General features: G+C 39.9%; 1 protein-coding gene across 1 annotated transcript in view; it reads right to left on the reverse strand.

Annotated features, from left to right (window-relative positions):
• Nucleotides 1–402: 402 nt before the first annotated feature.
• The window catches only part of LOC126210662 (ATP-binding cassette sub-family B member 10, mitochondrial-like), a 137,531-nt gene continuing 121,290 nt past the window's right edge, over nucleotides 403–16,643 (reverse strand). The window contains exons 10-11 of the mRNA XM_049939993.1: nucleotides 8,569–8,678; nucleotides 403–1,077 (exon numbers count right to left, since the gene is read on the reverse strand). Of these exons, the coding sequence (XP_049795950.1) occupies nucleotides 959–1,077; nucleotides 8,569–8,678 (229 nt within the window). The 3' untranslated portion in view covers nucleotides 403–958. The remainder of the gene's footprint in view (nucleotides 1,078–8,568; nucleotides 8,679–16,643) is intronic.

Raw genomic sequence — 16,643 nt, forward strand, 5'->3', positions numbered from 1 at the left:
CAAACATCAATCCTAAGAGATCTGATGACTCAAGTTTGTGTACATTAATTTTTTTTAATTAAAAATCTTGGATTTCGTTGAAACACATACAGTATTTCTTTGCTCCTCCACAAAATGTTTGCTGTGTAAACATTATTACAAACACAGTCTACACTGCAAGATATTGATAATTGGTGAGGGGTGATTCTTCAATTTCTCCAGGCGTATTTTATGACGAAATACATCTCGGGTGAACAGCCTGGTATGAGTGTGCATAGGACACAGTACATCAGCGCACCTGATGAGGGCAAAGTGGTTGATTGCCAAAATATTGTGTCCTATGCACACTCATACCAGGCTGTTGACCCAAGATTTATTTCGTCAATTGGTAAGGGGTTTTCAGACAAAATAATAATTGTTGGCTTCAACAGTCATAAATTTATTTTCAAAACAATAACAAAAATAAAGAGGTCTCATATTTAAAACCATAAATACAAAAATACCACAGACATAGCAAAAGGTACACTTCTAAAAGCCCATATCAGACGAGCTTCAAACCTTTTATATTCAACTGTGACAACCTGAATGTCAAATATTATTTTTAACTTTACAAGCCAGTCACAATTTAAATAACTTACTACTCTGTCATGTTTATAAAAGGCAGATTTGTACAAAGTTCACTATTATAAAAATAGTCACAAATATCCTCTATATTGTGACAGGTACGGTGTATACCTGTGTACGACATTATTACTTCCAATTGATCATTTGTGCAGCTGTAAAATTATCATAGATTTCTTATTCATGTACGAATATTTCTGTAAATTTAACATCCGGCAAATGGTCTGTTGCTTTGGGCAACACTTCACTCCTAAGTGAGGACAACAGATACAGATCTTTACCAAAAGTAATAGCGCACAGTAAAAAACATCTATGAATAAATTATAACATAGATATATTTGTCACACTTCACTCATGATCAGCTGGCAAATGTCTGATGTTGTACTAGCTTCCTAAATGCACCTACATCTAGTGCCATCAGTTCCTCATAGCTTCCCTGTTCAATGATCTTCCCTTGATCCAGGACAGCAATTTGATCTGCAAACAATGTGTACAATGACAATTATTTCACTGCACACCAACATGCCACATGATTTCTCAGACATTGCAATCACTGACAGTACTGTACATTCAGGAGAAATGATATTTCAAAACAAAGCAAGTATGACAATTTGTAGAGGTAATGAAGCATTAATTCCTCAAAATAGTTTGCAAATTGGTATAATCATTCAATTGTGTACAGTATTTTAATATGTATGGCAATGTTTCCTGCAGAAACTCTACTAATATATCATGTATACTGATGTTCCAGAAAGAAATAAACAAAGAACACGTGTGCTGCACATTCAAATAAATCACGCTGCTCATTATTTACAAGCCTGAAACTTTTTAACAGTCCCCTCCCTATACATCTCAGAGATGATAATATTTTTATACAACAAACCAGAGCAATTCTCAGAAAGTAAATTTTTGTCACCCAAGGAATAAAGTTAATTTGATGCTTCCTGTTCATCGATTAAAATTATGTTTCCATACTCCTCAGCACATGGGAATGAAAATTTCAATGGGCTAAAAGATATGAACATTCTGAACATGAAACTGTCTACTGGCAAAGAAGCCATGCAGTACTCTCATACAGGAGTGTTAGTAGTTGATAGGAGATTTGGTGAAGGATGATGTTATAATTTAAGCAGGGTGCCACTGATCATTAGCATTATTATGTAAATATGACTTTATTCTGAGAAGAAATATTAACTTTAGAATAGTGCTCTGCCTCAATTAGCTACAAGTTTATATAACTGAATGTAATTACTGATTTTTGATGTGTTTACTGTACTGTAACCCAAAAAAATTATAATTGTAAGTTATGATATGACTAAATCACTATTCACTATACCACATTTCACGACGACAACAGTTTCAGAGGATGTCTTTTGAAATAAAAGGGCATTTATGGATGATCATTATGCTACAAGCTACCAATTATTACCAGGAAAAGTCTAATATGTTCATGGGACACAATTCACTGTTGAGTTAAGAATCATTTCATTTCCTTAGTGTAATGTATCACATATGGATGACAGGAATCAGTGCTTGCACAGCGTAGAGTCATAGTTTGTTAAAGATGAGTGCAGAATGAAAAGAACAGAGAGTATGAATCCTAGTGCTGAACACAACCCACTTTTCTAAATATTGTGAAGGCAATCAGCAAGCTTAGCATCTCAGCCCAACGGGTGGAATGACAGCAAACACAGTCATAGTCACGATCTCAGACTATTGGAAATATTACAGATAGATTTAACAATAAATCCACTACAGATGAAGCACCAAGCTCACATTGGATGAGGATGGAAACTGAGAGTGTTCTCAGTACAAAATGTATTTGTTTTGATCACAACGTAATAAAGTGATATGACTGGTTTGAATTTCTCAAGTATCTTCCTCAGCTAAAAAAATGTTGATAAGGAATTACGAGGTGGAATAGAAAATTTTTGGGACTGCTGCTGCCACCTGGAAAGTAGGAATAGTAGATCTTTGCACCGCTAGGTGGCGAGAGCTGCATATCCGATGAGTCAGTGTGTGGAGTGGCATTCAGCTGGGAGGACGTGTTGCATGTCCACATTGATTTCCGTAATACTCTGTGTTTGGTGTGTGGCGATTTTACGATGGATCCACGAACAGAACAGCGTGTGTGTATCAAATTCTGTGCGAATCTCGGTAAAAGTGCTACGAAGACCTTTGGAATGATTCAACTGGATTTACGGTTATGACCCAGAGACAAAGCAACAATCGTCCCACTGGAAGAGCCCGGGCTCTCCGAGACCCAAAAAAGTGAGACAGGTGAAGAACAAAGAGAAGAGCACGATCATCGTTTTCTTTGATACCAAGGGAATTGTGCACAAAGAATTTGTCCCACCAACCAAACAGTGAATTCTGCGTACTACTGTGATATTTTGCTACAGATCCGTGAAAACGTGCGGCGACAATGGCCCGAACTCTGGCATCAAGGGAACTGGCTGCTGCATCACGACAATGTGCCCTGTCGCACGTCCTTGCTCACCAGGACCTTTTTGGCAAAAAACAACATTGTGGTTGTACCCCACCCACCGTACTCGTCAGATTTGGCACATTGTGACTTCACGCTACTCTCAAAACTGAAACTCACGTTGAAAGGCTGTCGGTTCGACAGAGGATTCAAGAAGCATCGCTGGTGGTGATAAACACCCTCAAAGAACATGACTTCCACAAAACGTTTGACCAGTGGCAGAAGAGCTAGGACTGGTGTGTACGTGCGGATGGGAACTACTTCGAGGGTGATGGTGACCATTAGTCCAAAGTTAAGGTTTTCAACGGATGGCAGCACCAGTCCCGAAAATTTTGGATAGCACCTCGTATACCTACTTGCAATGTGTACTAAACAAAAAGAAAATGAAGTGACAGAACACACCATTGTAATATTGTAACAGTGAATAACTCGTCACATGTAGTACAAACTTGTACAGAGTCATAAAAACTACTATTCATTTTATGATGTTGCTACTTACCATAGAGAGAAATATGTCTGTTGGGTAGAAAGCACAGTGGTATGTACAGAAGGCAGTTCAGCTGAAGGTAGTGTAGCCTCACTGCCTCCTTGGCTTCACGTGAGGCAGAGAGGCTCATTGTTTCTACACGAAGCTTACTGCCTCATATGAAGCTGAGGAAATAGCTTCCACATGGCCCATCAGCAACTGAAGACAACGAGATAGAGTGCGCCTGAAGAAAGCTAAACCTACTGGCTGCAATGAACTTATTGGCAGTGCAACATTTCCTCTTAGTCCTTTTGGACTTTGCACTTCACTTGTTAAATTTCCTCATAATTTATTGATGTGCACATTTCTACTGTCAAACTGTAGCCTGCTCATTAGGCTACACGTTATATCTTCTCACATACTCTCCATAGATTTTACTATTGTTATGGCATTCTTTTACGACCCTCAGCTGAACTGCCAACCTCCTTTTTCTAGTGTATTTTGTTTAATTTAGTTTTAATATGACTGTTTAATTGTGCAGCTGTGTGCAACATTGAGCCCTCTAGAAGATAAAAATTTGTCTCAATGTTAAGTAGCATCGTCATGGAGCACATAGCAGTTTTAATGATTTGCACATGTATTACAAGTAACAAATTACTCACTGTAACAATATTTCAGTTGTATGTTCTCTGTCTCTTTTCTTTTCCTTTTAAACTGTACAGATTGAAAGTGCGCTGAACTTTCTACGAACATTATTTTCTGTCTATTTTAGGCGTCAAAAGATGACTGCCTGAGCAATCCATCTGGTCATATCATTTTACTAATGTACGATCAAGCTGAATTTAATAATGAAAATTTAAGACTGCATACTCCACACACATGACCATGCCAGATCTTATAGAATGACAGTGTCCAATTAAAAAGAACCAACCTGGCATCTGACTTCGATTTAGCAAAATCCTTGCTGAACTTATGACTGGATGGCTCGACAGAGATCTGAACCCCAATTCCCTTTGAATGCAAATCCATTCTCTTAGCCACTGTGCCATGATGCTAGGTGAGAGGTTTTGAATTTCAACCTAGGAAATTGGTGTGCAAAGTCTGATAAGAAATTTTCCCTCACCATCTCTCCTGCCCTTACCAGCCACATTTGAGTATAGATATTTTTCAATGTAAACTGTCAACATGTTGCCATACTTTACATTGAGAAAGTGTACTAATAACAACGTGTACTGTCATTGTAATACTGACACGTTTCATGATATAGTGAGGGGTGGTAACTATAATCCGTGGAACAGGGAAAAAAATAGAAGTGAACTAAATTAAACATGTTCCTTCATCAGGAAAATCAGGTTTATAGGGAGGAAGATAGGTGGATAGTTACTAAGGGTAAAGGAGAGAAGGAAAAGTTGGTATGAACTCTGGGAGCAAGACAAATTATTCAATTTCTTTCTGCTACTGTTGGTCCTCAAAGATGTGGATAAAATCAAAAATTGTTCACTAATTTCATTTACACAATAATTAAAGAACTTACCACAACCATATAAAAGTGAATAAGCTAATGATACTCTCTTTCAAATTCTGAAGGTGAAGGGTAAAATACAGGGGACAAAAGACTATTTTTAATTTGTACAGAAACCAGAAGGCAATTATAAGAGTCAAGGGGCATGAAAGAGAAGCAATAGTTGAGAAGGGAGAAAGACAGGGTTGTAGCCTATCCCTAGTGTTATTCAATCTGTACAATGAACAAGCACTAAAGGAAACCAAAGAAAAATTTGGAGTATGAATTAAAATCTAGGGAGAAGAAATAATAACCTTGAGGACTTAGAAGAACAGTTGAATGGAATGGACAATGTCTTGAAAGGAGGCTACAAGATGAACATCAACTAAGGCAAAATGAGGATAATGGAATGTAGTTGAACTAAATCGGTCAATGCGGAGGGAATTAGATTAGGAAATGAGACACTTAAAGTAGTAGATGAGTTTTCCTATTTGGGCAGCAAAATAACTGATGATGGTCGAAGTAGGATATAAAATGTAGACTGGTAATGGCAAGGAAAGCGTTTCTGAAGAAGAGAAATTTGTTAACATCGAGTATAGATTTAAGTGTCAGGAAGTTGTTTCTATAAGTATTTGTCTGGAGTGTAGCCACATATGGATATGAAACATGCACAATAAACAGTTTGGACAAAAGAGAATAGAAGCTTTTGAAATGTGGTGCTACAGAAGATCTGAGGCATCAAGGGATCACCAAATTAGTGCTGGAGGGAAGTGTGGAGTGTAAAAATCTTAGTGGGAGACCAAAAGATGAATAAACTAAGCAGATTCAGAGGGATGTAGGTTGGAGTAGTTACTCGGAAATCAAGAGGCTTGCACAGGATACAGTAGCATGGAGAGCAGCATCAAACCAGTCTTTTCACTGAAGACAACAACAACAAGATAATAACTAGGTTATTGTAGCCAAGAATAATTAAAACCATTTACAACACTTACACATGTAACAAAGCAGGTTTATTCTTTCCATCTGTTATGTTGTTCTTCCATCCTGCCCCCCCCCCCCCCCCCCGCCTCCTCTTGTCCCAAATAATAATAATAATAATAATAATGATAATTATTGTTATTATTATTTTGCAAATCTTAAGATACTGTTATTTATACAGGGTGTTACAAAAAGGTACGGCCAAACTTTCAGGAAACATTCCTCACACACAAAGAAAGAAAATATGTTATGTGGACATGTGTCCGGTAACGCTTACTTTCCATGTTAGAGCTCATTTTATTACTTCTCTTCAAATCACATTAATCATGGAATGGAAACACACAGCAACAGAATGTACCAGCGTGACTTCAAACACTTTGTTACAGGAAATGTTCAAAATGTCCTCTGTTAGCGAGGATACATGCACCCACCCTCCGTCGCATGGAATCCCTGATGCGCTGATGCAGCCCTGGAGAATGGCGTATTTTATCACAGCCGTCCACAATACGAGCACGAAGAGTCTCTACATTTGGTACCGGGGTTGCGTAGACAAGAGCTTTCAAATGCCCCCATAAACGAAAGTCAAGAGAGTTGAGGTTAGGAGAGCGTGGAGGCCATGGAATTGGTCCACCTCTACCAATCCATCGGTCACCGAATCTGTTGTTGAGAAGCGTACGAACACTTCGACTGAAATGTGCAGGAGCTCCATCGCGCATCAACCACATGTTGTGTCGTACTTGTTCTAGCAGCACAGGTAGAGTACCCCGTATGAAATCATGATAATGTGCTCCATTGAGCGTAGGTGGACGAAACTAAAATGAGCTCTAACATGGAAATTAAGTGTTTCCGGACAAATGTCCACATAACATCTTTTCTTTATTTGTGTGTGAGGAATGTTTCCTGAAAGTTTGGCTGTACCTTTTTGGAACACCCTGTATAACAAGTGCACAATACCAAAAAATCTCAGATATTGACCCACAGGTTAACCATCTTAACTTCCTTGACTACTACATTCCTTGGTGATCAGGAGTATGATGAGGTAGTTAGTTTGCCTGAAAACTGTGTTAATTACAAAATATCAGTAATTTTCAATTTCATTATCATTGTTCACATGTCAACATATACCCAATTATTAACTTCTTGATAAAGTAGATGAAAAAGCTATATAAATAAATAATATATCTCTACAATCAGAGACAAAAATATGTTAGCAACACCTGCATTCATTTAATTCAGGTGTAATTAAGATCTGTAGTCATAACATTGTTACTGAAATAGAACCAAACATTTGCATAAACTAACCAAAATAATTTAACAGAAATCACTGCTGTATCTTTGAAGTCCTTGTTAAAACGAATCTCCATGCACAATACATTTACTCAGAATGTAATCTTTAGTAGTAAGTTATGAAAATCTAGCAAACAATAGAAACTTATATAAGAGGCATGTTGGAAGCCATTTTAATAATTTTACATAGAGTTACGAAATGTACAAGATCTACATCCGCCAATATGGGGGAATGTACCACAGACAATTTAGTACCAGTTATAAGGCAGAAAATGTACTGCGTTTTATCTAAATTTCAAGTCCAAGAGTTTACTAAATAATTCAGTGACTGTTTCTAATGAGTGACTGTGAACTCTTAATTAATTTCATTCTGTCAGTGTTAAATTTCAATAATGGCTAATGCTTACTAGGACAACAAGGTCAGACCACAAACTGCGATTATTGTAAAAAGAAGTCCAATTAGCATCCAAGTACAATTTTAGTGTGTTAATTGCAATCTGGTGTAAAGTACATTACTGAAAGTAGTCTACTTGTCTCATATGAAAAACATATGTTTTTGAGGGTGTCCAGATACTTTTGATCACTAGTGTAGCAATGGCGTCATCCCCACTGAAAAAATCCAAAGCCCTGCATGCCAGCTACAGGAAAGTCATGATGCACACTGCTCATTGACTTTCTGGAACATAGTGTCACAATTAACACACAGTGGTATGTGAACATTGCAAAAATTGAAGCACACCATGAAGTCTGAATGCCCAGGAATGCTGTTGGATGGTATTCTACTGCATGGTAATGTTCGTTTTTTTGTGCTACACTGCGGAAGTTTTCCTGGGAAGTACTTACACAACGTGCAAACAGTCACGGTCTCTCCCCATGTGATTTTTATAGTTTTGAAGGCCTGAATGAATACATTTGTGCCAGTTATTTGCCTTCCGACAAAGAGGTGCACGCCTAGCACTATCATTGTTTCATATGCAACACAAACATTTTTCCGTGCTAGCAGTGATTGTCAAGTCTCTCAGTGAGACAAGTGCATTAGCAGTGATGGAGAGTACTTTTTGAAGTAACAAACTGTTTACTTACTCTTTTTCCATCTGCCTCATTTTCATTTGGCTCCCCTTGTATCACATTTCTACAAGACATACACCATTAAACAAAAGAAACTGATAACTTCTGTGGTTAAAACTACAGACATGCTACAAAATGCCGACAGAAATACATATGAATACATTATGCAGAGTTTTACTGTACCTGCATTCCTGATGGTGGACAGCCGGTGTGCTATGGTGAGGACTGTGCGCCCCTTCATGACTCGCTCCAATGCTTCCTGCACCAGGTGTTCACTTTCAGCATCTAGAGCACTGGTGCAAAAGTACATATTAGTCAGTGGTTTTGCCATACAACTTATAATCATATAATGCAGACTTTCATAGCCAGTATTTGTGTCACTGGTGATTTTTGTGTGCCTTCCAAAAATTCTGGAGCTTGTCACAAAAAACGACCAACTAAGAAGAAATCTTTCTTCCTGTTTGTAACAACAGTTGCTGATCACTTCAGCTGGGTACTTGGAAGAAATAGTGTTGATACTAACAAGAAAGATGTACAAATATTTGAACACTGCAAAGGATCTACACCCACCGCTTGCCACAGCAGGAGTATACAAGATTTCTAGGACATGCATTCAAGTGTGCACAGGAACTACAAAAAGAAGCATTAATAACCACCTTGAGGAACACAAGAGCATTTTTCATCCAGACAACCTAGATAAATCAGCAGTGGTAGATCATATACGAGGACCAGGAAATCATCAAATTCATTTCTCCAGTGCTACGGTGATATCCAGAATCAATCATTACTTTGTCAGGATATAAAGAGACACCATACATATGCAGAAGCACAAAACCAAAAAGCGAATGGTGCCAATTCTTTGCTACTACAAACTCCACAGCACACATCGGCACGATTCCACGATCTCAGACAGTGGTCTGAGGACATTGCGAACTGCCCATTATGTGGATATCTAAGGAAATTTGTGGTAAGATCTTATGGGACCAAACTGCTGAGGTCATTGGTCCCTAAGCTTATACACTACTTTATCTAAATTAAACTAATTTACACTAAGGACAACACACACACCCACGCCCAAGGGAGGACTCAAACCTAGGACGCGGGAAGCCACGCGAACCGTGACAGGACACCTCTGACCGTGCGGCTACCAAGCACGGCGGATATCTAGGAACAGTCTGGCTTACAGAGCTTGTCCGAGTTTGTAACTGCTTTCTGAGTCATTATAACCTCTGATGATGTCTCCTGCAGTGAAAGATGGAATGTCGAGCAGAGAAATTTGCCGTAGACAACAGTCTAGTGCTTTTAAGGTAAAAATCACAAAAGACAAAGTACTATCCATAAACAAGTGGTAAATAGAGCATCAAAAATATTTTATTGGCTCATTTCACTGACGCCTGGGAAGTGAGTTGTATACGCTTATTGTAAAATACTTACAATTAAAAGCTCTCGTGTTTTCGGCCGGGTGGCAATTTCGAAGACCGTGAAATTTCGGCACATATGTCAAGGTATTGTCGATTTCCTCCTATTAATTCGCAAGATGTGGCTGCCCCACTCCCCAGGCGATGGCACTGAGGTCTTCATTGTGCTCTCCCAATAGCCGTTCACTCACTCAATACATAAAGGAATCGATAGAAGTAAAGATCCTTGTGAATATTATCAACAGGGAGGAGAGCTAGCAACACAGTTTGGTGTGGAATCCCACATCGTGCTCAGCAATGGGTAGCATGTGAGGACGGTCAAAGAGTGCCCAAGCAGTGATCTGAACACAAGCCTCTGGCCTGGCCAAATCTCATCCCCCCTCGTTCCTGTCAGTATGCCAACAGGTCACACAAAACTGTGGAGCCCCTGCCAGTACCACACATATAAATATAGGGAGGGGGTATCTGTAATATCTTCATATTTCACGATGATATTAAGAGTATGGCACTTGCTGAAATGCTATGGTGTTTCGATACTGCCACTTGGCTGGAAATACAATAGCTTTTCAATGCGAGCATGCAACGGGAAAGACTACATTGACATATATAAGACACTTTGTCTGTCCCACCATCATTAACAACACAAACATAGAGTTTCATTCAACTGAACTGTTACAATTGTGGTGGTGGTGTCTTCATCTGATGCAGCTCTTCATAATAGTCTGTTTTGCGACCGTATTGGCTGCAGATTCCTCGACTTGCGCCATACGGTGGTGGGGTTTCGGGTTCCGCTGAATAGGTCAGGAGTTCACTACACTCAGCTGGCGGCTACACGGGTAGCGGAGGCTGTGTGGCGTGGACTGGGCAGTTTTTTAGGTTAGAAGGCCTCGGGAAAGTACGGGGTGGGTTGCAATCTCAAAGGGTGCATGGCAAATACAGGACGTGCTTGGATCAAGGAACAGTCAGAATTGTAGTTGTAAATTGTCGTAGTTGTGCTGGGAAAGTCCCTGAGCTTCAAGCACTAATAGAAAGTACAGAAGCTGAAATCGTTATAGGTACAGAAAGCTGGATAAAGCCTGATATAAGTTCTGCAGAAATTTTTAGGAAGTCTCAGACGGTGTTCAGGAAAGATAGATTAGGCAGAATTGGTGGTGGAGTGTTTGTGTCTGTCAGTAGTGGTTTATCTTGTAGGGAAGTCGAAGTAGATACTCCGTGCGAATTGGTATGGGTGGAGGTTATACTTAACAGCCGAAATGAGTTAATAATTGGCTCCTTCTACTGATCCCCAGACTCTGATATAGTTGCTGAACAGTTCAGAGAAAATTTGAGTCTCGTAACAAATAAATACCCCACTCATACGGTTATAGTTGGTGGGGACTTCAACCTTCCCTCGATATGTTGGCAAAAATACTTGTTCAAAACCGGTGGTAGTCAGAAAACATCTTCCGAGATTGTCCTAAATGCTTTCTCCGAAAATTATTTCGAGCAGTTAGTCCACGAACCCACGTGAATTGTAAATGTTTGCGAAAACACACTTGACCTCTTAGCCACAAACAATCAAGAGCTAATAGCGAGCATCATGACTGATACAGGGATTAGTGATCACAAGGTCGTTGTAGCTAGGCTCAATACTGTTTCTTCCAAATCCACCAGAAACAAACGTAAAATAATTTTATTTAAAAAAGCGGATAAAGTGTCACTAGAAGCCTTCCTAAGAGACAATCTCCATTCCTTCCGACCTGACTATGTAAATGTAGACGAGATGTGGCTCAAATTCAAAGACATAGTAGCAACAGCAACTGAGAGATTCATACCTCATAAATTGGTAAGAGATGGAACTGATCCCCCATGGTACACAAAACAGGTCCGAACGCTGTTGCAGAGGCAACAGAAAAAGCATGCGAAGTTCAGAAGAACGCGAAATCCCGAAAATTGGCAAAAATTTACAGACGTGCGAAATTTGGCACGGACTTCAATGCGAGATAATAGGTTCCACAACAGACATTGTCTCGAAATTTGGTAGAAAATCCGAAGCGATTCTAGTCGTATGTAAAGTACACAAGCGGCAAGACGCAGTCAATACCTTCGCTGCGCGGTGCCGATGGTACTGTTACAGACGACTGTGCCGCTAAAGCGGAGTTATTGAACACAGTTTTCCGAAATTCCTTCACCAGGGAAGACGAATGGAATATTCCAGAATTTGAAACATGAACAGCTGCTAGCATGAGTTTCTTAGAAGTAGATACCTTAGGGATTGCGAAGCAACTCAAATCGCTTGATACGGGCAAATCTTCAGGTCCAGATTGTATACCGATTAGGTTCCTTTCAGATTACGCTCATACAATAGCTCTCTACTTAGCAATCATATACAACCGCTCGCGCACCGACAGTTCTGTACCTACAGATTGGAAAATTGCACTGGTCGCACCAGTGTTTAAGAAGGGTAGTAGGAGTAATCCATCGAACTACAGACCTATATCATTGACGTTGGTTTGCAGTAGGGTTTTGGAGCATATACTGTATTCAAACATTATGAATCACCTCGAAGGGAACGATCTATTGATACGTAATCAGCATGTTTTCAGAAAATATCGTTTTTGTGCAACGCAGCTAGCTCTTTATTCGCACAAAGTAACTGCCGCTATCAACAGGAGATCTCAGGTTCATTCCGTGTTTCTGGATTTCCGGAAGGCTTTTGACTCCGTTCCCCACAAGCGACTTCTAATCAAGCTGCGGGCCTATAGGGTATCGTCTCAGTTGTGCGACTGGATTTGTGATTTCCTGTCAGGAAGGTCGCACTTCGTAGTAATAGACGGCAAATCATCGAGCAAAACTGAAGTGATATCAGTGTTCCCCAGGGAAACGTCCTGGGACCTCTGCTGTTCCTGATCTATATAAATGACCTGGGTGACAATCTGAGCAGTTCTCTTAGGTCGTTCGCAGATGATGCTGTAATTTACCGTCTAGTGAGGTCATCCGAAGACCAGTATCAGTTGCAAAGCGATTTAGAAAAGATTGCTGTATGGTGTGGCAGGTGGCAGTTGACGCTAAATAACGAAAAGTGTGAGGTGATCCACATGAGTTCCAAAAGAAATCCGTTGGAATTCGATTACTCGATAAATAGTACAGTTCTCAAGGCTGTCAATTCAACTAAATACCTGGGTGTTAAAATTACGAACAACTTCAGTTGGAAAGACCACATAGATAATATTGTGGGGAAGGTGAGCCAAAGGTTGCGTTTCATTGGCAGGACACTTAGAAGATGCAACAAGTCCACTAAAGAGACAGCTTACACAACACTCGTTCGTCCTCTGTTAGAATACTGCTGCGCAGTGTGGGATCCTTACCAGGTGGGATTGACGGAGGACATCGAAAGGGTGCAAAAAAGGGCAGCTTGTTTTGTATTATCACGTAATAGGGGAGAGTTAACTGGAATACTCTCTTTCAAATTCTGAAGGTGGCAGGGGTAAAATACAGGGAGCGAAAGGCTATTTACAATTTGTACAGAAACCAGATGGCAGTTATAAGAGTCGAGGGGCATGAAAGGGAAGCAGTGGTTGGGAAAGGAGTGAGACAGGGTTGTAGCCTCTCCCCGATGTTATTCAATCTGTATATTGAGCAAGCAGTAAAGGAAACTAAAGAAAAATTCGGAGTAGGTATTAAAATTCATGGAGAAGAAATAAAAACTTTGAGGTTCGCCGATGACATTGTAATTCTGTCAGAGACAGCAAAGGACTTGGAAGAGCAGTTGAACGGAATGGACAGTGTGTTGAAAGGAGGATATAAGATGAACATCAACAAAAGCAAAACGAGGATAATGGAGTGTAGTCAAATTAAATCGGGTGATGGTGAGGGGATTAGATTAGGAAATGAGACACTTAAAGTAGTAAAGGAGTATTGCTATTTAGGGAGTAAAATAACTGATGATGGTCGAAGTAGAGAGGATATAAAATGTAGACTGGCAATGGCAAGGAAATCGTTTCTGAAGAAGAGAAATTTGTTAACATCGAGTATAGATTTAAGTGTCAGGAAGTCGTTTCTGAAAGTATTTGTATGGAGTGTAGCCATGTATGGAAGTGAAACATGGACGATAACCAGTTTGGACAAGAAGAGAATAGAAGCTTTCGAAATGTGGTGCTACAGAAGAATGCTGAAGATAAGGTGGGTAGATCACGTAACTAATGAGGAGGTATTGAATAGGATTGGGGAGAAGAGAAGTTTGTGGCACAACTTGACTAGAAGAAGGGATCGGTTGGTAGGACATGTTTTGAGGCATCAAGGGATCACAAATTTAGCATTGGAGGGCAGCGTGGAGGGTAAAAATCGTAGAGGGAGACCAAGAGATCAATACACTAAGCAAATTCAGAAGGATGTAGGTTGCAGTAGGTACTGGGAGATGAAGAAGCTTGCACAGGATAGAGTAGCATGGAGAGCTGCATCAAACCAGTCTCAGGACTGAAGACCACAACAACAACAACAACAACAACAACAACAGGGGAGAGAGTGTGGCAGATATGATACGCGAGTTGGCATGGAAGTCATTAAAGCAAAGACGTTTTTTGTCGCGGCGAGATCTATTTACGAAATTTCAGTCATCAACTTTCTCTTCCGAATGCGAAAATATTTTGTTGAGCCCAACCTACATACGTAGAAATGATCATCAAAATAAAATAAGAGAAATCAGAGCTCGAACAGAAACGTTTAGGTGTTCGTTTTTCCCGCGCGCTGTTCGGGAGTGGAATGGTAGAGAGATAGTATGATTGTGGTTCGATGAACCCTCTGCCAAACACTTAAATGTGAATTGCAGAGTAATCATGTAGATGTAGATCCTGTGCAAGCCTCTTCATCTCAGCACAACTGTTGTCAACCAGTTCCATTTGAACTTGCTCACTCTATTCAAGCTTTGGTCTCCCTCTACAGTTTTAACCACCAAACCCCACATTTCTTTCATTACCAAACCTATGATTCCTCAATGCATCAGGGTGTACTATCAACCACTCCTCCTTTTGGTAATTTATGCAACAAATTTCTTTTTTCCCAATCTGAGTTGAGTGCCTCCTCATTAGGGTAAATGGTCAGTTGCAACTGTCCGTCAACTGTAGTTGGGAGAGCATTGCTTTTATCTGTCAGGGTGGAGTATTTGAGTCTAGTGAAGGTGCAAGTGGCTGCAACAAGACAGACAGACTTTGTTTGTAACTAGTTGCAGCATGCTGTTGGCAATCAGCTGATGTGTAGGCAGGAGCAGCACGTTCAGCACAGCTGGTGGTGGCTCAACTAAGGCTCACAAAGTTCACTGGGGTTCTATGGACAGCCCGGTGGCATCAAATCTCAGACCCCGAGGCTGCTGCTGATCCGATACACAGGTCAGCTGGGCTTCCTCACCGAAATATTTACTGCAGGTAGGTCATAGAGCATACCTTTTGGTGATGTCCCACACTGAGCTATTTTGCTGTCTGGTGGTGATGGCACGCACAGTCTGTTCGTGCAATGCAGTGTCGGTGTGTAGTTTTGGGTGTCTTGCCACTATTGACGTGGTGGTAGGGGAGGTTACCAGGCTGTGTGTATCACCAGACACATGCCTTTGCGATGGTGGGTGGATCAATTGCCCTGAAATTCCTGTGTTGTGATATTTTCTCCACATCACGACGAGTTATATTTTCTTCTTTTGTAAACTGTTTATCGTGCATATTTCTTTTGTGTATAAGAGTACTCTCTTAATAAATGCCGGCCAGTGTGGCCGAGCGGTTCTAGGCGCTTCAGTCTGGAACCGCGCGACCGCTACGGTCGCAGGTTCGAATCCTGCCTCGGGCATGGATGTGTGTGATGTCCTTAGGTTAATTAGGTTTAAGTAGTTCTAAGTCTAGGGGACTGATGACCTCAGATGTTAAGTCTCATAGTGCTCAGAGCCATTTGCACCACCTTAATAAATATTTTGCACATATGAAACCAGGCAATATATTCCATAAGTACATTAGAAATGAATCTGCATTGGAAACACTACAACATCACATGCAACATACTGTTCACAGTTATCAATATGTGGCATGTGAGATTGTAATCTTTTCAATGCGGATTAATTCCTAATGTAATTATGGAATATGACATCTGATTTCATACATGTAAATCAAAAGAATCCGATAACTACAGTATGTAATATGTAACTTCACACATGTAGCCTGAAAAGGAGTTATGGTCAAAATTAGAAAATGAGTTATGATCAAAATTAGCAAACTGTATGATTTAAGTAAAGAATGTTTATGTTATAGCCTATTACGGAACATGTTTTCTTTTATAATTTAAATTATGTTTTTAACAAATTCCTCTTTTTCAGAAACGTATATCTTGTTATGGTCAGTCTGCATTTATATTCTTTCTACTGAGGCTATTGTCACTTATTTAATACAAAAATAACAAAAAACACCTACTACTTTTAGTGTCTCATTTGCTAATCTAATTCCTTCAGCATTGCCTAATTTAATTTGACTGTATTTCATTACCTTGGTTTTAATTTTGTTGATGTTCATATTATAATCTCTTTTCAGGACAATATCTATCCATTCAACTGCTCTTCCACAACTTTCAACATCTCTGGCAGAATTACAATGTCATTAGCAAAGCTCAAAGTTTTTATTTCTTCTCCCTGATCTTTAACTCCACATATACTAAAACTTACAGCTAGTGCAGCTCATACTTTATGAAAAAAATGTAGTGAACTGTGCACAGCTAAACTTGCACCTCTGTTCTCACAGCACCAGTGCAGGACAGCCTTACTTTACTTCACATTACCATGGATTAAAGCAATGTTGGAATCTGCCCATAGCTTAATAAACCCAAGTCTAC

This window comes from Schistocerca nitens, chromosome 10 (genome assembly GCF_023898315.1).
Source record: "Schistocerca nitens isolate TAMUIC-IGC-003100 chromosome 10, iqSchNite1.1, whole genome shotgun sequence".
Taxonomy (NCBI): Eukaryota; Metazoa; Arthropoda; class Insecta; order Orthoptera; family Acrididae; genus Schistocerca; species Schistocerca nitens.